Raw genomic sequence first — 23,599 nt, forward strand, 5'->3', positions numbered from 1 at the left:
GGCTATTGAAATTCTCTATACGCATTCAAACATGACAATGTGCCTAAAAAATTTGCATTGTCGAAGCTCTTGTTATCAGGTCATTATTACTCCTGAAAATTAGTAGTGACATTAACAAGTGATAAAGTATAACCACGAATATGGCATTTGCACGCAACAAAAGTATGAAGGTAATAGATATAACCCTGAGTATAAATATGAAGGTAATAGAAGTGGCGCAAAAGCATGAACACGAGGCGTTTTATAAAGTTTAATTTAATTCGCAGACGGTGTGTGAATCTCAATGCTCTTTTTCTTGTACCGTTTTATTATTATTATTTTTTGAATAAAAGGTCACGGAAAAACTGTGCAAATAGATAAATTAAGTCATATCAACTTATAAGAAGTGACTACAACCAGTGGGTGGATTATTAAAAATCTGAACAATTGAGTTGTAAGGAGAGACTTGATGAGTTATTCAGTCTGCACATTTGTCGGCCTCTCTGAAAACGTGATCAAAAGTGACAGTCCAATCGTGCATAAAAAGATTTCTAATTTTGTTAATAGTTGCAGCAAGTAAATGAGTATTAAAAAACTCATTGTGTATGAGTATAATTGCTTCAGTAAAGTTTGAAAAAACATTGACTCTATTAAACTTTTCAATCCAGCAAATAATGAGTCCTTCAAGAATATGCTTCCCATGGGCGTGGATGTGCATATAGGTATAAGCTGTGAATTATATTCGCACTGAAGTTGATATTGGTGAAAGATTAAGTGACTTTTGAAAAATGATATGCATCTTATAAATATAACCCAAATATGATTATATAGATTCGCCCACGTCAACGGGAAAAGATGTGCAAACGCACTGCACACATGTTCACACAACTGAAGACGATCAATATGATCACTCTAAAAAGGAAAAAGAAATGGAGGTTGATCAATGATTTTGGGGACCGATATTTTGTGTCGATGGTCTTATTAATGACATGCAAAGTCTGGAATTAACACTCGGAGCCTGGGGTTAACCGACAAAAAATATTATTTGTCTAGTACCTGACGAAAAGAAACATGGTCTTTTATTTAACACCTGAAGAACACCGAGGCACACTTGTTCCCCTTACTTGTATTCCAAAAAAAAAAAAAAAAGCTTGTAGGAAAAAAAAAAAAAGAATAAATAAAACCCTTGTTCGGGCCAGATCGGGATCTGGACCCTAACTCATTCCATAGCTGCAGCCGTACACGTAAGTTATACCATACACTCACAGACAAGAGTGCGAAAGGAAAGTGAGTATAGCAAAATTTTGGAGCGGTTACCTCGCCCTCTCCTCCCTATAGCTTTTCTCTGCCCCGTCAAAGCGATCATTCCTTTTCGGCCACTGCTACCAAGTTGAGTGAAATCACAATCTTCGTACCTGTAGTTACCGACATGGACAATTCTGGTCAGTTATGTATACTGTGTGCTCTTTCTCATTTCTTCCATCTCAGCTTCTCATGGTCACCTGCATGCTTTGTTTTAATGTTTTCTCTTCCTTTCCGATTCTTTTTATGCTAGTAAGACAAATCGAATACCAGTTACAACTTATGTTTTCTAGTGTCAAATTTTTCAGTACTCCTATTTCCGTTTCTTCTGCTGCTATTTCGAGTCTTACATTGGCGTTTCATCTTCGTTTTCCGCTTGTTCATTCCGTTTTTCTTTATTTCTTATTGTATTGTTCTTGAGGGTCTGAACTGATCTCTGGCGGTTGTAATCTACGAAGTCTGGGAAGTAATTGTAATGGATTTGATGGGAAGTTTGGACTCAGAGTTCAACTTATGGATAATATTCTTGTTCATTCAGCACAATTTTCGAGATGGAATAAGCTGTATAGTTACATTTGAAAACACATTTTTTAGATAGATATTTTGAGGAATTAATGATTATATTATGTGAAACCATTTTTTTATTTGTAATTGCTACATTGGTCTTGGCATGACACCTTTTCCATCAAATATTGATGCTTTTGGCAGGAAATCCTCAAGAGGTGACTGTGCCACCAGTTGAAGGTGTTGCTGGAGGGGGGACAGCTTATGGGTGGAATGATGGTGGTACACAGGGATTGAGTATACACAAGGGATCTATTGACCCTACAGAGATTCCAACTAGGGATATGGTATATGTGTGGAGCATGCCAAGCACAGCAAATGTTGGATCACAAGATATGCCTAGGCATTTGGAGCCTGTTAGTCCTGTGATCTTATTATTAGTGGTTTATGTTTATAATTTTTATGTGGTAGTTTTATTTTGCTTTGCAGCTCAAAGTTTATATCATGCATGGACATAATACGCATGACCACATTGTCTGTAAGCATGACTCTAACATTACTTGTTTCTATGAAATAGCTACATATTTGAATTGGTGAATCGTATTTGTTTCATGAATTCTCTTTACTCCATTCCATGAAATTAACCATTAAAGCATGTTACCTGAGTCAATATGGTTATTATTGTACAATGGCATCTGGTTTGGGCACTTTAATATTTTGTGTAAAGAAATTATTGATTTGGATGGAACATTTCTCCCTGGACGAACTATTACTGTGATGTTTGGAATCTTTGTTGCCTGTATTCTATGGATCCTATGGATATGGATATTGCATTATGATGCTGATGCAAATAAAGTATGTTATTCCAAATAGTTTGCGGCTGGCATTTGACTTATTTTTGCTTTTGTTGAAGGTAAATCTGCTGGCAGCTAGAAATGAGAGGGAGAGTGTTCAAATAGCCATGCGACCAAAGGTTTCTTGGGGTGGTCCTGGTGGTGTTGGGGGAATTGTGCAGGTTCAATGTAGCGACCTATGCTCCACCTCTGGTGACAGGTTGATGTATATTTACAGAATATTGTATCAAATATATGTTTTACTTTGATTTTATGCTGACATCATTTTGGGCAGGTTGGTTGTTGGCCAGTCTTTAAAGTTGCGGCAAGTGGTGCCTATTTTAGGTGTACCTGATGCTCTTGTGCCAGTTGATCTTCCAGTCTGTCAAATAAGCTTGTATCCGGGGTACTTAGCAGATCAGTATTTCTGAATTCTTTTCCCTACAAAGTTCTAGGTGCACAAAATGGTGGATGAATTATTTCTTTTGACCTTTCTTTTGGCATGTCTTCATTTCTTCAGGGAGACTTCTGTGCTTTGGTTATCAATTGATGTTCCAAGTGCTCAACCCCCGGGACATTATAATGGAGAGATTATCATAACTGCTATGAAGGCAGACGAGTGAGTCCTGCCCCCCTTCTTAATGATTCTTTAGTCTTGTTTCTGTATGACACATCTCAATTCATAAGTTTCTATGGCTGGCTGTTATCAACTTTCACCTATGTGCAGATCTCCAGGTCAAAGTTTAGTCAAGGCTGAGAAACATCAGTTGTTTGAGGAGCTCAAGGGCTGCCTTGACATAATTGAGCCGATTGATGGAAAACCATTAGATGAAATGGTGGGTTATTTTGTGTATTTTTTTAATTACTGTCTGTAATTCTGGTGCTCTTGTTTAACCTTGGTGTTATTATTGGTTGTTCATGCAAGCATCTATGTTTTAGGTACAAAGGGTGAAATCTGCAACTGCATCTTTAAGAAGGATTCTTCTGTCTCCACTATTTTCTGAATTTTTTTCAGATAATGGATCAGTAGATATGATGGATGAGGATGCCATTTCAAGTCTCTCAGTACGGGTGAAGTTGAATCTGACAGTTTGGGACTTTATACTTCCAGCAACTCCTTCTCTCCCGGCTGTATTTGGTGTATCCTCCAGTCATTAAACGTCAGACAATAAAACACATTTTTTTACAATGCTTTCAGAAAATGTTAAGTGTGTACATTGTCCTAAATGGGCTATTATACTTATTGCTTACTTGTAATTTTATTACAAACAATCTGGAAAAGCTAGAGTTGGGATAGTGCTGCTATTACATGTTCTACTTATACCTGATTATTTAAGCTGATACACTTATGGCCTACATGTTTGTGAAATTAGGAAATAGGAAACATTTATCTGACATGCATAATAGTTTCATTGACCAGACACTAGATATCTGATACTGTAATTGAGGATCGTTTTGGTGTTCAACATGGGACAGCTGAGTGGTATGAAGCAATGGACCAGCATTTCAAGTGGCTTCTTCAGTACAGAATTAGCCCCTATTTTTGCAGATGGGGTAATGGCATGCGTGTTTTGACATACACTTGTCCATGGCCAGGTATTTTTTTGATAACTTAATTATGACTAATCAATTTTAAATGACTGCATAATAGCACTAACTGAAATTGTTCTCTTCCTGCTACTGTAGCGGACCATCCAAAATCAGATGAGTATTTTTCAGATCCACGGTTGGCAGCATATGCTGTGCCATATAGCCATGTGATCTCCAGGTATACAGTCAGTTGTCCCTGTTTGCTTCAGTCAGGCATATTTGTGATGAAAACTGATGAGTTTCAATCTCCTGTTGATGTGCCACAGTAATGATGCAGCAAAGGATTACTTGCAGAAACAAATTGATATTCTGAGGACAAAGAGTCACTGGCGAAAAGCTTACTTTTACTTGTGGGATGAGGTATAGACAGGGCTTCACCATTTATTCATGATAATTATCTCTACTGTAGGGTGACCTCTTTTTGATATCTACCTTTATTCCAAGTCTTAACTCTGGACACAGTAGTGGCTGCTAAGAAAATTTATATATTTTTTCCCATCATAGTCTTGGCTCAATTAATTTACTTCCTGCTGAATGAGTGATTTTATTATCTAGCTATGTTGTCTTTTGACTTTTCTAATGTTATGACTGCTAGTTGAATGCATCTTAAGATGATCTTGATAAGTTGGTTTACTTGCATATATTTGACAGCCACTGAACTTGGAACAATATGATACTGTTCGCAATATGGCCAATGAGATTCATTCTTATGCTCCAGAAGCTCGTGTTTTAACTACTTACTATTGTGGTATGTGCTAAGTGCTTTCTACATAAAATAGTTCTAAACTCCGCAGTCTGCATTCTTATGCATAACATAGGTGTTATATTTTCCCTTCAGTGTGGTTTAATTTATTTACTATCTAGGCTATGGCTTTGGCTTATGTGGTATATTGTTTTTCATGGAATGACTGCAGATATTGTAACATGATTCTCATATCTGACTCTGATTTGTTTATCCTTTGTATGTTCTAAATGACTTTATCAGAAATCTGGTATTAGTGAGAGGTTGATTTGAACAATTGTAAAATGTGTTCTCTAGGTTCCTGTTTCTTATTATGGAACTCTAGAAAACCTTGATTAGCACCCCTTGGCCCAAGAGCTATGGGACTATCAGTAAACCTTTTACAGTTTAAGATATTGTAGGTGAGTTTCTAATGGTTCATTAGATGGAGAAATTTCTGGAGACATTTTTATGAGGCTGCCAGCCTGAGAATTGAGTTTGTATTGTAGAGAGATTGTGGCATGTGGAGAAAAAGGGTTAGACGAGTGCTGGGAGCTGATGGCAAATGATAGAGTACCAATTATTATAGGATAATGGCTTTATTAATTGTATGACTTTAAGATTCTTACTCATCTTCTATTCGAGATTTTCCTTCCTCTTTATTAGCTTATGATGTTAGATTCTGATTTCATATTTTAATTGTCTTTAAAATGCTCCCTTCTCTCTACCTATCTTGGATCCTATCAGCAAATGCTTGAAAGTCCTGACTGTATGTCAATGAAAATATGCGCCCTTGGATCCATCTTGGGAGTAACAACTATTGAGAGGATATGCAAAAGACTTGATGGATCAATACTTCACCTATATCTGTGATTCTTTTCACTTCGTCTTTGATAGTTGTGGGGCCTGCTTCTGCAGCTAATTGTGATCTTCCTTGGAAACACCATAAATTGAAAACTTATTTCTTTGTCATTTTTCCACCGAGTTTTTAAACTTTAACTTCTGCAATTGATTGTCCTGTTTCTGATTATATATATTTTATTGGTGATTCTTATTTTATGCAGGACCAAATGATGCACCTCTTGCATCTACTCCATTTGACGCTTTTGTAAAAGTTCCAAATTTCCTTCGTCCTCATAATCAAATTTATTGTACAAGGTACTGCTCTACATTAAGCACATCCAAAGATCTGGGCTATCTGCTATTTTCTTTGCTATGGCTGTTTTTGAGCTAGGGGAAAGGTATTGGAAGAGATAAAGAATGAGAACCACCATTTTCTTGTCCCCGCCCCCCCAAAGCAGAAATACTGTTGGTATATGATATTGAAGCTTTTCATTGTGTTTATTCCTTATCGAGATTTGGTTTGGTTAATACAGTTTCTTATGAAACATGGGTACCTCTGGATTTGAACCATACCCATAACAGGCGTATACTTGGCACCTGTACTTTTTTGGTTACTCCTAAATATGTATCAAGTAGTTTTTCCCTTTAAAACAAGTTTAATTTGGATACATATTGGGTAAATTTAGAAAGTTCCTTTAAAGTTTTAACCCTGGAAGTTCTATCTACCTATCTATATTGTTTTAAAAAGGTTATATAAACTTTGATATTTGATTAGAAAGCCTGATTTTCTAATTTGATTGATTATTTATCAAAGCTTTACTATCTATTTTTTCTCTCTTATAAAATGCTTTTTTTTTATATAGTATATATTGATGTTCACATAACTTACTAGGGAAAAAAAAAAAAAATTACCACATCCCTTACCCATACTGAGCTCAGTACCCGTACCTCTGTGATGATGCCTTAGTTGTGTCACCGCTTAACTAAACTAAGATTGATTTAATAAATCATAAGCCAACTTTAGGTCAATTTTTTCAAGGAACAATTTAGGAATTATCTTAAGTTGATTTTTTGTTATTTAATTTCTAATAGGAAGATCTAAAGGTAAGTGCTAAATTTTTACAATAAAATGCAAATAAGAAAATGTAATTTATGCAACTAAAACTACTTAGATGGATTCTAATACTTATGTCTAACACTTCAATACTATTATCCAATTTATGAGTCCTAAGTTATGATTGGGGGGGTTTGTTTCAAGAGAATTAAAATACCAACTAAAGGAATTAATCAAGTAACCAAATGAATTACTAAACAACAACAACAACAAGCCTTTATCCCACTAGGTGGGGTCGGCTACATGAATTGCAAGACGCCATTGTGCTCTATCATTTATCAAGCTTTTAGGAATATTATTAATTAAGAGATCACATTCAACAACTTTCAAGAGTGTTCTCTTAGGCCTTCCTCTACCTCTTTTAATCGGACTCAAAGTTATATGTTCCACTCTTCTCACTGGTGCCTCCCTTGGTCTTCTTTGTACATGCTCAAACCATCTCAACCGGTTTTCTACCATTTTTTCCTCAATAGGTGCTACCCTTACTTTTTCGCGCACGTGCTCATTTCGAATTTTATCTTTACGTGTATGTCCGCACATCTATCGTAACATTTTCATCTCTGCTACTCCAACTTTATGCTCTTATGTCCTGTTAGAGCCCAGCATTCATTACTATATAACATTGCCGGTCTGATAGCAGTGCGATAAAACTTTCCTTTAAGTTTGTTAGGCACCTTACGGTCGCAAATAACTCCTTTAGCTTTTCTCCAATTAAACCACCCAACTTGAATCCTATGTGAAATATCTCCACTGATTTCGCCATCATTTTGAATAATGGCTCCCAAATATCTAAACTTTTCTACTTGAGGTATAATTTAATCTTTCAATTTCACTTCCAAATTATTGTCGAATAGTCTCTTACCAAATTTACAATATAAATATTCCGTCTTACTCCTACTCAGACGGAAACCTTTCGACTCCAATGTCGTCCTCCATAACTCAAGTTTGCAATTAACTTCTTCTCTTATCTTTGCTATAAGAACTATATTATCGGCGAAGAGCATACATTTGGGAATTTCCCCTTGAATATGTTCCGTCAAAACATTTAAGATCAAGTTGAACAGATAAGGACTCAGAGATGATCCCTGATGTAGTTCAATCTTTATAGGAAAATTCTTTGTTTGACCACTAGGCGTTTTTATATTAGTTTTTACCCCCTTATACATATCTTGTATGGCTTTAATATAAGCAATCCGTCCTCCTTTTTTTTCCAATACTTTCCAAAGCACTTCTTTTGGTATACGGTCATAAGCTTTTTCCAAATCAATAAAAATCATGTGTAAATCTTTATTTTTACAACGATACTTTTCCATTAATCCCCTTAGTAGATAAATCGCCTCTGTAGTTGATCTACCTGGCATAAAATCAAATTGATTCTCAGAAATACTTGTCTCGAATCTCAACCTGTGCTCAATTACTTTCTCCCACAATTTCATTGTGTGGCTCGTGAGTTTAATCCCTCTACAGTTAGTACAATTCTGAATATCTCCTTTATTTTTATAAATAGGAATTAATGTACTTCTTCTCCACTCATCAGGCATTTTCTTGGACCGTAAGATCACATTAAATAACTTATTTAACCATCTCACCCTTTCTTCACCTAAACATTTCCACGCTTCGATAGATATACAATCAGGTCCGTTGGCTCTACCATTTGCCATTTTCTTAAGAGCTTCCTTTACCTCCTTATCACGTATTATTCAATAGAATGACAAATTTTGTTCTCCTTCACCAGTTATTAAATCCTTCAAGTTACTAGATGAATCCTCTCCATCATTGAAAAGTTTGGAAAAGTAAGTCTCCCATCTATTTTTAATTTCATCATCTGTAACTAAAATTCTTCCCTCTTCATCCTTAATACACTTTACCTGTTCTAGATCCCTTGATTTTCTTTCCCTACTCTTGGCAATCTTATAAATGTTTCGTTCTCTTTCCTTCGTCTCAAGGCTCTTATAAAATTCTTCAAAAGCTTTAGAATGAGCTTTACCCACAGCTCTCTTAGTTTCCTTCTTAGCCATATGGTACTTCTCCCAATTTTCCTCATTATTATACAAATGTATGGCTTTAAAACAGTTCTTTTTATACTTGATTTTGTCCTGTACACTATTATTACACCACCAAGACTCCTTATCTCTCGGACCAGAACCTTTTGATTCTCTCAAAACTATTTTTGCAACCTCCCGTATCTTTTTAGCCATATCCTCCTACATGATGTTAGCACTTCTCTGAGATTCCCAAATTCCTTTGTCCAAAAGATTTCGCTTGAAAATATCTTGCTTCTCACCTTTTAATTGCCACCATCTAATCCTTGGTGCTACTACTTGTCGACGCTTTTGGATTTTACTCATAATACACACATCAAGGACTAGGACCCTATGTTGTGTTGTTATAGCATCTTCGGGGATCACCTTGCAATTTTTACAAAGTCTTCTATCTGTGTTCCTAACCAAAAGAAAATCAATTTGTGACCTTGAGGTTCTACTTTTGTAAGTGATGAGATGCTCATCTCTCTTCTTGAAACAAGTGTTGGCAATCTTAAAATCATACGCCGATGAGAAATCAAGAAGAGTTTGTCCTTCATTGTTTAGCTCTCCAAAACCAAGACCACCATGCACCCTCGTATACTGACCAGCCTCCCTCCCAACATGCCCATTAAAGTCTCCTCCGATAAAAATCTTTTCACTCTGTGGTATGTGTCGAATCAACCCCTCCAGATCCTCTTAAAATAATTCCTTAAGACTGGCTTCTGTCCCGACTTGTGGCGCATAAGCACTAACAATATTAACAGTCTCATGTCCAATTATCATTTAAGGAAATAATTCTATCTCCAATTCTGCTAACTTTTACAACATTCTTCTTCCACTCCTTATCCATAATAATGCCTACTCCATTGCGTGCGCTTACTTTTCCTGTATACCAAAGTTTGAAACCTTGAATATCTTTAGCTTCTTCTCCACGCCATTTTATTTCTTGCAGGCAAAGGATATTGATTTTCCTTTGAATCATAACCCCTACAACCTCTACAGATTTATAATTCAATGTCCCAACATTCCAAGTATCAAATCTAATTTTGCTCTCATGGACTAACCTCTTTAGCCCCGCACGTCCAGAATGACGCGGTAGCCCTTGCTCATTTAACACTACATCCGGGCGCCGATGCAACGGCTCTAACTCACTTATCACTGCACTCGAGCCATGCAGCGCGTTACTTACGGGCAACGACCTAGCATTATCATTATAATGTCTATTGTCCATGTTCATGGACAATTATGGTAAAGGAAGCAACTTAGGACTTCAAATGGTGTTAACTTTCCTAGCCCTATTCAATTAATTGGACCAAAGGAAAATTATAGGAGAGTGAAATTAATAAATTCAACTATTTAATTAAAGCAAAAGGAACCCTCAAGTTTGAAAGCCTAACACTTAAACCACTAGGGAACTCATAGTGATTCAAATGTTACAACTATGAATTAAGCCAATTAAAATCATTAAAACCAATGATGATTAAATCAAAATAAATCTGGAAAATGTGCTTAAATATCTAATTGAACAATTAGATAAATTACCAACTCAATTAAACAATCAAGAGGTAAAAGGAACAACTTAAATTTGCAATAAACACCATAATGACAGTTAAATTAGTAATAAGAACTCAATCATTAATCTAATTAACATAGCAATGGTATATAAACATAAATTTCAGAAATTCATTCAACACAAATTTATTTCAAATATCAATCCAATCCAAGATTAAAAATATTTATAACCTATAATTAGATTTCCTCAAGCATTACAATTTAGAATCACTTAAAACTAAATAATCCTAAACTTTTGAATAAAAAAGATAAATGTAAAATCACTCCCTTATGGTCTTCAAGTGCAAATCTTAGGCTCTAGCTTTCTCCATGCTCATCTCAAGTTGTCTCCCAAGCTAGCTCAAGCTCCCATGAACTTTCTTCCTCCTCCAAACTCCTTACACGTGGCAGCCATAGATGGAAATGAGAAAAGAGACCAGATTGAAATTATTATTGTGTTGTCGTGTGTGGGTATGTGGAGAAAAGGGGACACATTAATGAAATGGAGAATGGAGTGGTGATAATGTGGTTTCAATGGAGATTGGAGGAGAAAATTTGTTCAAATGGAGATAAGAATTAAATGGGAAAATGATGATTGTGTGTGTGGAGGAATATATGGGTCGGTGGAGAGAAGATGAAGATGATGCGAAAAACTCTACCTGGAAGAAGAAGCTGAAGAAACAATAGAACCCAGCGAGAGCTTGAGGTGGCAGCAGCTGTGTAGGTGAGAGGAAGAGTTGGGGGAAAAATGATCCAATGGTAGAGATAACAGGTAGAGGAACTTGGGAAAAATCCCAACCATTGAATCTAAAAGAACCAATGAGAGAAAAAATGAAAAAGAAAAGACAAATTCCCTTGATTTTTCCTTGCCATGATTTACCTATAGTACCCTTAATGAATCTCAAAACTGTCTTCCAAAACCTTGACCATTGGATGTCTTTTGGAGCCTAAGAATTAATCTCCACCATAAAATTTTATTAATTGTGCTTTCATAGCCTGAACAGTCAAAATGAACTTATTAGTGTAGGTTTTGGTCTAAAATAAATTTCATGACTCATGAAATATTTCAAATTATAATTTTCAAACAATTATATAGGAAAATAATGTCTAATAATTCAAATTAAGCTCAATTAAATAGTGTCAAAATGAAAGCATGTTGAAAATAGGAAAATAAAATATTAACAATTTAAGCCCAAAATTCCCAATATTAATCCAAAAATAAATTATTCCTCAAAATTGGCTAATAATCCAAATAATATTTAATAAACCCAAATTAGCCCAAAATTATCATTAAAATATATGAAAAAGAAAGGATAAGATATATAAAATTATGATTTATCACTGTGCAACAAATTTCTATTACATTATCATTAATAATCCTCTTTCTATCTCTAGACTATGCAGTGAAGCTACTTCAAGCATGATTTGAATTTGTTGGATAGCTCTAGGCCTATGATTCTTTGCATGAAAGAAAGTTGGTAATTAGAGACCTGACAATATATTATTGCATTCACAATATCTCACTCCAAACCCTGTGAAAGAAACATTTGAAATGCAGGATGTTTTACCAGTTACTGACACAATGACATTTCAAGTTCTTTAGGTAATTATGTGATCACTGCTCTGGATTTTTTTCCCCTTGGTGCTTATTGATGAGGAGAGCCTTTGAATGAAAATACATACAAGTAAATTAGGATGGAGTTTTTACTTATAAGTTTGTATTTGAATGGTTTATGTTGTCTGCATAAGATCAATGTTAGCTTATTCATGTAGAGAATGGAAATGGTTATTGTTATTTAATCACATTGAACTTGTGTAAGTAGAGTTTCAAAGCTTTCTAATCTAGTTAATCCAGTGGCTCTTTGTTTTTTCTTACCTGATAAACATTTACAATATTTTGAACTTCGTTATGGCTGAATGACTATGTGATGAAAATCAATTCCCTCTTCAGCTTCTTTATACCTTATCCATTTTTTTAATTGCTCCTGGCCAAGTTCTTTTTCTGATCAATACCCTTTTAGGAAGCATCTACTTGAACTTGATTTAATTTCTGAATGATTATACTTTTCCTTCACGGGAATATTCCTTACTTTCATTAAGTTTTCTAGGAATTGAAATTCGTTTCTTTGCAGTGAATGGGTTCTGGGAAATCGAGAGGATCTGGTCAAGGATATTGTTTCTGAATTACAACCAGAGAATGGTGAGGTAATATCATATTTTGATTTCTTTCAACTCTGAGCTCTGTAATATATTTTTGGTGTACTTGATATCTGAAAAGGCAGGTTGGTTTTTATTGTGTCTAGTCAGCAATATCTGAGAAAAATCTCCAATATATATAGTAAATGCTGTTCTGTGATGTATTCTTAGCAGCTTTCATATTTCTCATAATAGTTACCATTGTCTAGATGGCGTCTTGCAATCCATGTAGCCGACCCCACCTAGTGGGATAAAGGCTTGTTGTTGTTGTAGTTACCATTGTCTAGATGCCTGTTTTCAAGGCTGAGACTCTGTTTTTTTGGTGCTTAATTTCTGTGGGACTCTGTTCTTTTCTTTTTCCTTTTCTTCTCTGCCATGCCTAGGTACACATTGATATAATCGTTACTGTACTAAGAATGGTGCTAATGTCACAGTTTTATGAAACAAACAATGACAATTCTGTTCTGTTCAATAAATTTGAAAGGCAGTGAGTTAAATCAGTCACATCAGAACAGCTTTATTTTTTAGAGGGCTTTGGAGTTGTGTGCCCAGAACTTTTTTTCTTCAATATTGAAGTTTAATCATCATTGAATCCAGGTGTTGTCTGATTTCGTCAAAGCAAATAATTGTGGTTGCTTGTGCAGCTGAATTATTTTTTGGATGTCAAAGTCTCTCCCTCTTACTCATAACATCCTTATGCACTGCACTGTATCATGCATTCATAGTCGCGTGCTAAATGTCGGTGTATCTAAACAAGTTGATTTATGAAAATTATAGATACTTGGCAAGGTTTGTGAGCGTTTATTGAGTTTTAGGTCGGTTCTATCTTTAATTAACAGTCAATAGTATTACATTGATGGAGTTATAGTATGTCTTATTTTGACCTCTCTTGATTTCTCTGACAAATTATTTGTAACTACAAACCAATGTATGTGGCTGAGGGAGGGCATAGTTTACTTAATGCCAGGGTAATTGATTGCATTGCTAATGCAGTAGCGCTACTATGTAAAGATGCTGCGAATTTTTTCTCTCTCTCTCTCTCTCGTTGGTGCGTTATGTGGAATTCTCAGACTTGAGTACTAATTAAGGTTTAACAAGAGAATATGCATAGCAGAATGCGCACATATGTTGCTGTGTCTGTTTGCTTAATAGATCAGAATTTTTTTCAGGAATGGTGGACATATGTATGCATGGGACCATCAGATCCTCATCCTAACTGGCACCTTGGAATGCGAGGCACTCAACATCGTGCTGTCATGTGGCGAGTGTGGAAAGAGGGTGGCACAGGATTTTTGTACTGGGGTGCCAACTGCTATGAGAAGGCTACTGCAGCCAGTGCAGAGGTGTTTATCTGCCCTGACTATACTGTATACTATTGGATTGGAACAGGGCTGTAAGAGGTTCATCTATAAAAGAATTCTTTTGACTGATAGCCGATATATTTTCTTGAGCACAGATAAAGTTCAGACATGGCCTTCCACCTGGAGATGGAGTTCTATACTACCCTGGTCAGGTGTTCTCATCTTGTGATGAACCGGTTGCTTCTTTAAGACTAGAGCGCATACTTAGTGGCTTGCAGGTAAGAGCGATGGAATTTCAAAAGTACTTATCTAATTGTACTGAATCTACTTGAACTTTTGCCGACTTGCTTCTCTGTTATATAAATGCAAAATTGTGTTTGTGAAGATATTCTTGTGCGCACGTTCTATCAGTCTTATGGATGACTATTTATTTTCATGTTTTGCTAGAGTTAGTTGTGCATAGTTGTTTCATATTCTGATCTTTTTTGTCACTGTTGTGCCTAGGACTACGAGTACCTGAAACTATACGCTTCTCGATATGGTAGGGATGAAGGGGTTGCTCTTTTGGAGAGGACTGGCTTGTATTTTGGTCCTGAGCGTTACACATTTGAGCATATGCCAATCGATGCAATGAGAGGAGAAATATTTAATGCCTGCCGCTCCTAACTTTTTGTATAGACGATACCATCCGTTTCAAGTGGTCTATTTGGCTTTGGAAAAAAAAAAAAAAAGTGGTCTATTTGGCGGCAGCTGTCAAATCCAGGCTTCAGTGTTTAGCATTCAAATGTCAATTGATGCAGTGCATAATTTGAACTGTGGCTATAATATCCATTTGGAACATAGTTAGAAAATAGGGGAGCTCTCTTCTTCTTTTTTGGAATAGTGAAATGGACCACAATGTCGGTGAGCAACTGGAGTTCCCCCCGCCCCCCCCCCCCCCACCCCCAAAAAAAAAAGAAAGAAAGAAAGAAAGAAAAAATATCACTTAGTCTCATGTAAATATTTATCCGATGTTGCAAGGATAATTAGAAGTTAGAAGATGTATATTGTGGGGCTAATGCTCTAAACAGGTTTGGCTACTGGATGAGAGATTGTCCCTTTTTGGTTCAATACTGTATTTTATGTCATATTATTGATGATGATGTCGTGTTTATCCAATCAATTGACCAAGTTGACGTTGTTAGCTCATGAAGTCAGAATGCCTGCTCACTCTTGTAAACTTGTTTTTTCTTATTTGGCCCCTGAATAAAAACTGCAAAGAGGGATTCGCGTTATGCACCGGAGTCTTCGATGTGTGCCATCGTGAACCATCGCTATGGCGATTGTATTTAGTGCCGCAATATGAGTAGCATCGTCAGTCCATCATTAATATCATTGTACATGTGTGTGTGGGGTAAAGTATAACGAATTGTTAATGTGGATGAATAATTCTTTCGACAATAATATTTTTATTTTTACCTATTTGCCAAATGAAGTTTATTTAAAAAAATTAAATAATTCAATGTTATTTGCACCAAACGTGTCAGTCACAATTAGGCACGACCGCGATTGATATTTAAAAATATCTTTAAATTCATAATTGTAATTTTTTTATCAAGAAATAATAGATAAAAAATAACTTCTAAAATATGAAGCGCATTATTTAATAAGCTTTAACTCTTTTTTTATATATGGAAGTAACAAGTTATAAAATAAAATAAGTTGTATTTATCTTTTAATTTGCATATTTTTACTTTTATTTGTGAGAGAATACTACATCTTGAAATAATAAATTACTTTTTACATTTTTAGTATACAAGGAATAAAAAAATTCAAAACAATTTATGTAAGAATAAAATAGTTCATAATCGATTTTAGAGAATAAAATTATGATTTCTTTTAAAAAAATTCAAATGCCCAATTATAAATATTAAAATCAATTATTCAAAAATGCCATAAAAAACTTCACTATCAAATAAATTGTTGAAAAGGAGTTGGAAACTTTTGGAAGATGAGATCTTTCACTGCCAATAATCGCCAAGGGCTAAATGACAAAAATGGCTTGTTGATTAAAAAAGAAAGCAAAAATTGAGTAAGGTTATTTACTGTTAATATTTCACATAAGGTCTTTCTTTGTTAATATGTCACAAAGTCTTTCGTTGTTAATAATTTCATGTCAGCACTTAATACAAAGTTCTTTAGTATCAATATGTTAATTTGAAATACTAAAAGTAAGGGTCTTTAGTCATATACAACGATTCTTTCACTGTAAATATTTAAATTTTAATTATATGTAAGAAGACTTCCATTTATTCAAATAACATTTTTTGATATTCTAAAAATTTATGACTTAGAAACATTTTGGAATACTAGAAGCATGGGTCATCAATTATATGCATTCCATTTTATACAAGAGAACACCCACATAGTCGAAGAACACTTTCATATCTGACTATCGCTCATTAATTTCACTTATGGATACATATGCAATTTTTTTCTCAATATGCGACTGATCTTTAATAAAATGTAAATTTCTTTCATATATTTGAATATCCATCATTAATTTTTCCTATGGATACTTTTGAAAGTACAAGCAACCTTTTTTTCCATGATATGCTACTAATTTGCTGCTGATCTTTAACAAAATGTTATTTTCTTTCATATATTCAAATATTACTTATTCATTTCCCTTATAAATATATCTCTGGAAGTATATACAATTTTTCTTTCACAATATATAGTTGATTTTCAATGAAATACAATTTTCTTATATATATTCAAACATTATTTATGCATATTATGAAAAAAATCTTAATGTCAAAATTTTACATAAAATTTATCTTATATTTAAATATGGCTTTTTCATATTCTAAAAAGAATAATTTTGGTGTCGAAATTTAACATATAATGCACTTTATATTCAAACATCCAAAAGGAATATTCAAATTTCCCTTATGGATTGAAAATTTCAAGATATATAGATTCAATATTCGAATATGATTGTGCATATTTTGAAAGCACATATGAATATTCTAAAAACACAAATAAATATTTTGAAAACACATATAGATATTTTGGAATACTAGAAGCATGGGTCTTCAATCATATGCAACGAATCTTTCACTATATGCATTTGAACTTTAATCATATGCAAGAAAACTTCCATCTATTACCAACTTCTACTATATGCGTTTGTGTTTTTAGTACCAAAGCTTCCAACTCCAACTTAAAGCATAAAAAAAAATAATAATTGAACACCGACAAATCCATTTATCATTAAGTAATAATATATTCTTACATTCCTTGACAACATAACAATACATAATACACATACTCATAGGAAAAATGATTCACCTATAAGAGGTAAAACTTGGGGGGGATATCATCTATACAAGCATTACAAAATGTCTCCTACAAAGATTCTTTGATTGGATACAATGGCTGCTATGGTATTAATTTAGACAGAAATCCTAATAGCAAAAATGAATCACTTGCAAAAGAATTAGATCAAGAGTGGGCACCTTCTGAAAGAACTAAAAAGTTGATGGCTCAATATCCATCACTACAGATCTCTGATGAAGAATGGAAAAAAATTTCCTTGCCTTGGATGGATGCAATTGTCATCAACATACTAGGGTTACATCTAAACCCCAAATCTCTTAAACCAAGGTTAGCAAAATTATGGAAGCTCAAAGACTTTGAATTGATAGATCTTGTTAACAACTATCACATTGTTAGAACCAAGGACCGTTTTGCGTATGACAATATTCTGAATGGTGGTCCTTGGACTATTTTTGACCATTGCATCCTTGTTCAACGTTGGTCTCCTAGTTTCAATCCTAATACCAACTCACTTGGTAAAATAGCTCTTTGGGTTAGGCTGACCAATATCCCAATACAATGCTATGATAAAGAGGTGCTTTGGCAGCTAGGTAACTGCATAGGAAAAACACTTAAAGTAGACTCCAACTCTCTAGCAAAATCTATATCTAAGGATGAGCAGGGTAAGACTGAAAGGGGCAAATTCGTGAGAAACAGTGTGGAAGTTGATCTCCAAAAAAAGCTTATCCCCAGAATTCTTATCAAAGATGAGTTATATAACGTAGAATACGAGAGCTTAAACCTCATTTGCTTCGGTTATGGATGCTACGACCATAATAAGACTAACTATCCTCACAACCCCAAAAATAAACATGCAGATACCGACTTAGAGAAACAGTCAGCCAATCAAAAATCTACTGACGTTCAGATAAGAACAGCAGAGAAAAGCAAACAGAACATGAGTTCACCAGAAAAAAGCCAGAACATATCGAAAGAAGAGTTCGGCGATTTCATGAAAGTCCAACACTCAAGGAAAGCTCAAAGTTCGAGATACCCAACGAATAGCAAGCCACCACGTCATAATCATGTACCAAATCTCTCATCTAGGACGAGATTTGACATCTTAACCACCCTAGAACGCCATACTGAAGACCAGAGAGGAGTTGAATTAGCCAATGTGAATGGTACGACTAAGAACACGCCTACGAAATCGGTCAGACAAGTTTGGAAGAAGAAAGAAGTGACAGGAATTAAAAGGAGCAGACTTAGCGAGCAAGATGCAGCAACCGAACCACCTCGGATATTAGAGCAGAGCACGCAGGACAAGGGAAAAAGGGTTACAAGAGCTGGGCCAAGCTTCAATTAGGAGGGCCTAAAAACAATCAGCTTGACAAACAATGGTCCAAATATACCTTAGCCCAATAACGCAATTCATAAGCCCACCAAGAGAATTCACAATGTTATCAAGGGGAGCAAGGGAACTTTGGGCTCTTCAGCTAAGCCCAAAAACATGATAACCATACAAACTGAATCTGGAGACAACGCAACTGGAAATAACAAAGCTGGAGTTCGCTTCTCCCCTGATCTAAACGTCTGGACAGCAAAAAATAATGTCACTGGAAATTCTCAAATTAATCCACTAGTCATTTCTAGTCCTCTCCCCAATCAAAAGGAACCACCTGACATGGAGTTTAACCATAGCATTGTCCCTGAAACTCAATTCAATGAATTCCCCATTATGGAAATTCATGACAATTGTTCGAATTCTGATGTTATCTAAAAAAATTTCATCCAAAAAGATATTGAAGAGGATATTCTCAACGATGACCTGCTTGATGAAGATTATGATATTCAAGCCCAAAATGATGATCTAGAAGACGATGAATTCAGTGATGATCAACTTGAAGATGCTACATAAATCTTAAAAGCATAATCTTCAATCCAGGTTTATCTTCTCCATTTCTTTTTTTATGGATATAATTTGTTGGAACTGTAGAGGCTCTTATGCAAAAACCTTTCCTAATCGTATCAAAGAAATCATCAAAATGTATAATAGTCAAATTTTTATTTTATTGGAAACCAGAGCCAGTGGTGTTAAGGCTGATAAAATTGTGAGAAAACTTAGTTTTTCTGACTGGATTCGTGTCGAGGCTACTAGTTATGCTGGCGGTATTTGGTTATTATGGAATAATGATATTATCAATATTGAATATATACATTTTAATGTCCAATTATTACACTGTAGGGTCAACCATTTAGCTTCGAACAATGTCTACTTGCTCTTTTGTGTTTATGGTGATCCTAACCCTTATAACCGTGATCTCCTCTGGAATTCTATTACTTCTATTGCTCATAATACTGACGAACCTTGGCTCATTGTTGGCAATTTCAACTCGTATCTTTCATGTCAAGATAAATCTGGGGGCGATAGTTTTAATTGGAGGTTTATGAAACTTTTTCGACATTGCATAAATTCTTCTAATCTTATTGAATTAAACTTCCATGGTGACAGATATACTTGGGAAAAAAGCAATATTAAAGAACGTCTTGATTGGACTTTCTGTAACATGGAATGGCAACTCCATTTTCATCAGGCTAACTCCTTCCACCTTCTTAAATATGGCTCTGACCATCGTCCAATCAGAATTCAACTACATAAGGAAGAACAACAAAAGCACCAAAATAAACCTTTTCGTTGTCATGCTGCTTGGATGCTTGAAGAATCCTTCCATACTATTGTTAAAGACTCTTGGATTACTGATAGTTGGATTGAAGGAGCTTTCAAATTTGCTACCTCTGTCACCCTTTGGAATAATGAACACATCGGTAGCATCTCTTCCAAAAAGAAAAGAATTATGTGAAGGCTGGAAGGAATTGACAAAAACAGGAATCTTAGAGATAATCATTTTCTAAAGAAGTTGGAAAAGACTCTATGGGATGATTACAACAAAATCCTCATGCAAGAAGAATTGATTTGGTTTTAAAAATCGAGATGTAAATGGCTCAAATGGGGAGATCAGAATATAAAGTTTTTCCATGCTACATCTATCATAAGAAAAAAAAGGAATTAGATTTTATCCCTTAAAGCTGATGAGGATACTTGGATCCAAGACCAAACTATCCTTAAAAAGATGGTTGTTTCCTATTTTGAAAAGCTCTTCAAGGAAGAAGATAATGCCAAGCCTATACTTTCCACTGAAAGAAGCTTCCTTACTCTCTCCTATAGTCAGTTGCAATCCTTACATAGAGACGTCACTAAAGAAGAAATTAAGAATGTCGCTTTTGACATAGGGGCCTTTAAAGCTCCAGGCCCTGACGGCATTAATGCGGGGTTCATCCACTCTTATTGGGAAGACCTCAAACTTAGCATTATTAATCTTATCAAAAAAGTTTTCAGAGATCTCGATTCTATTAGAGAGATAAATGACACTTTCATCACCTTGATTCCTATGATCGATCATCCTACTTGCATGAAAGATTTTCGTCCCATTTCTCTTTGTAATGTGAGCTATAAAATAATCACCAAGATTATCTCTAATCGATTACGTGCTTGTATGAATCATCTTATCAGTGATAATCAATGCAGCTTCATTCAGGGTAGATAAAGTAGTGACAATATTATTATTGCCCAAGAAGTCATTCATTCTATGAGAAACAAAACAGGAAAAAAAGTGTTTTATGGCTTTGAAGGTTGATCTTGAGAAGGCTTTTGATAGGCTATCATGGAACTTCATTGATGATACTCTTATCTCAGTTGAAATTAATATCCATCTTAGAAAATTAATCCATGCTGCCATCTCCTCTACTAAGATGAGAGTTCTTTGGAATGGAGAACCTTCTGAAGAATTCAAACCTTCAAGAGGCATCCGTCAGGGGGATCCTCTCTCTCCCTACCTATTTGCTCTTTGTATTGAACGTTTAAGTCATTGTATTCTTATTAGTATTGATAAAAATGATTGGAAACCAATTAGATTGACCCCTAATGGGCCTCCTATATCCCACTTATTTTTTGCTGACGATCTGTTACTCTTTGCAGAAGCCTCTCTATCTCAAGCAATGACCATACAACAATGTCTTATTGACTTCTGTAGTGCCTCGGGTCAAAAAATTAATACAGATAAATCTAGATTATTCTGCTCCAAGAATGTTAACATCAATAGAGCTACTCAGATTAGCGAGGAGTTAGGAATTCCTATCACTGGAAATCTTAGAAAATATCTTGAAATTCCTCTTATACATGAAAAAGCTTCCAAGCTTGCCTTTGCTCCTCTTCTTGATAAAACACATTCCTGTCTAGCTAGCTGGAGAAGTCGCCATCTTAATATTGTCGGAAAATCTGTGCTAATCAAGTCCGTCTTATTCGCTTTGCCTAGCTATGCCATACAAACTATGCTTCTTCCTGATAACATCTTGACTGAATTGGAAAAAATATCCAAAAACTTTCTTTGGGACTCTTCAGACGGAAATATTAAGCCCCACCTTCTCTCTTGAGACCACATTACTTCTGATAAAAAGGAAGGTGGACTTGGCATCAAGAAGCTTAAGAGTTAAAATATAGCTTATATCTTGAAATTTTGCTGGGGTCTCATCTCAAAACCCAATTGCCTCTGGGTATGGGTATCGCGTGATAAGTATAAATGTAATAAACCCGTTATCCCTATGGTAATTAAACCCAGCTCTTGTTCTTTTACTTGGAGTAGCATATGCAAAGTTTAGGATAAGTTTATGTCTCAGGTTAGTTGGAAAGTGGGTAAGGGAGATCAAATATCCTTTTGGTATGATAAATGGTCCCACCTACCTGACCCTCTTGTCAAATATGCTTTCCACAATGCCGACCATGTTCTCTATGCTCGTGTCTTAAACTTTTGCAATAATGTAGGCGGATGGCATTTTGATCTCCTAAAGCACTATCTTCATCCAGACGTGTTGAGACAGGTTGCTCTTGTCCAACCTCCTACACAACAAGGTGAAAAAGACACTCTAATTTGGAGGGCATCTTCTGATGGAAATTTCTCCATTAAATCCGCCTATAAAGCTCTGGAGATCCAAAATAATGATAACAAATCCGACATCTGGTCCAAGATTTAGAAGTTGCCCACCTACGAGAAAATTAAATATTTTCTTTGGAAGGCTGCTTGGGATCGTCTTCAATCCAATTACACTCAACAACGGTCATGTCCCCTGGGATATATAGCTTCTGATTCCTTTATCTACACTCTGCGAGATTGCAAAGAAGCCCAAGAGGTTTGGAAAAGATTAGTTAATTCTTTATATTTTAACACCTTCTTTTCTCATAATGTGCAGGATTGGATAACTTGGAACTCAAAGAATGAAGCTGGCAGTCAAATAACTAGAAGAATCACCTGGCAGAGACTATTTGCCCAAGCTTGTTGGAATATATGGAAAACCAGATGCAAAAAAATCTATTCTGAAGATGACTTTTTGACTAATGATATTGCCTTCTCCAGCACGCAACAGATTATAAATGACCTAAAGCTTCAATCCAAGATCAACAAACAACAATAGCACCAGATATGAAGCTAAATGGAGCCCTCCTGAACTTAGTTGGGTTAGACTCGATGTGAATGGCTCTGTTAATACTTATGATGCTGCTTCATGTGGAAGCATTATTAGAGATGACAAGGCTCTGTTAATACTTAGAACCTTGGTTATTATCCCACTACTACAGCCGAGCTATATGCAATTTTAAAAGGCCTCAAACTCTGCTGGAACGAGAAACTCACTAAAATTAATGTCCACTCTGACTCTCTAGAAGCTCTATCACTTATTAACAACGGATGCTATGATTCCCACCCCCTCTCTGGAATTGTCAAAAATATTATAGATCTCTCTATAAGAGATTGGATTGTTACATTTGATCACGTCTACAGGGAAGCAAATAATTGCGCTGACCTCCTGGCTCACAAGACTCCTTATGAAGATTTTGATACCTTTATCTTTATCAACCTGCCTACCGATTGTATAAGCCTTATGGCTTCTGATATGACTAGATTTTAGTCTTTTTGCATGGTTTTCACCGTGGCCTTGTACTAAAAAAATGTCATATTTTATTTCCTTACAGATAAGGCTAGCATAAAGCTAGAAGTGTTCAATTACACAAAAACCTGATAATTAGATGGGTCTTATTCCATTCTTATCAGCCAAGAGTAAGCATTCACATCCAGAAGAAGCCACATCAAGCAATGAAAAGTTGTTTAGACAATCATGGGCCATTTTGGCTAAGAAATCTACACACGTGTTGGCATCCTTAGGAGTATATAAGATTCTACAATTATCATGAGAGCATATGGCCTCTTGTACTTCATAAATAGCTTCAGCAA

General features: G+C 35.3%; 1 protein-coding gene across 1 annotated transcript; it reads left to right on the plus strand.

Annotated features, from left to right (window-relative positions):
* The first annotated feature begins 1,204 nt into the window (after nt 1-1,204).
* Nucleotides 1,205-15,150, plus strand: LOC129302962 (uncharacterized). The gene is made up of 16 exons (XM_054941910.1): nt 1,205-1,421; nt 1,990-2,201; nt 2,699-2,838; nt 2,914-3,024; nt 3,139-3,237; nt 3,346-3,454; nt 3,558-3,758; nt 4,046-4,214; nt 4,305-4,386; nt 4,475-4,568; nt 4,860-4,956; nt 5,994-6,087; nt 12,594-12,666; nt 13,827-14,000; nt 14,114-14,236; nt 14,463-15,150. Exons 1-16 carry the CDS (start codon nt 1,409-1,411, stop codon nt 14,622-14,624), a joined length of 1,953 nt encoding a protein of 650 aa, XP_054797885.1. The 5' UTR covers nt 1,205-1,408; the 3' UTR covers nt 14,625-15,150.
* The last annotated feature ends 8,449 nt before the right edge of the window (nt 15,151-23,599 follow it).

Source organism: Prosopis cineraria, unplaced genomic scaffold (assembly GCF_029017545.1).
Source record: "Prosopis cineraria cultivar Desert tree isolate PC_DT_omini unplaced genomic scaffold, ASM2901754v1 PC2, whole genome shotgun sequence".
NCBI classification, from domain to species: domain Eukaryota; kingdom Viridiplantae; phylum Streptophyta; class Magnoliopsida; order Fabales; family Fabaceae; genus Prosopis; species Prosopis cineraria.

Excerpts from the sequence above, each read along its gene's own strand:
- LOC129302962 (XM_054941910.1), top strand. Across the intron at positions 14,001-14,113 it reads CTACTGCAGCCAGTGCAGAG|ATAAAGTTCAGACATGGCCT; the intron begins GTGTTTATCTGC and ends TCTTGAGCACAG. Across the intron at positions 14,237-14,462 it reads GCATACTTAGTGGCTTGCAG|GACTACGAGTACCTGAAACT; the intron begins GTAAGAGCGATG and ends TGTTGTGCCTAG.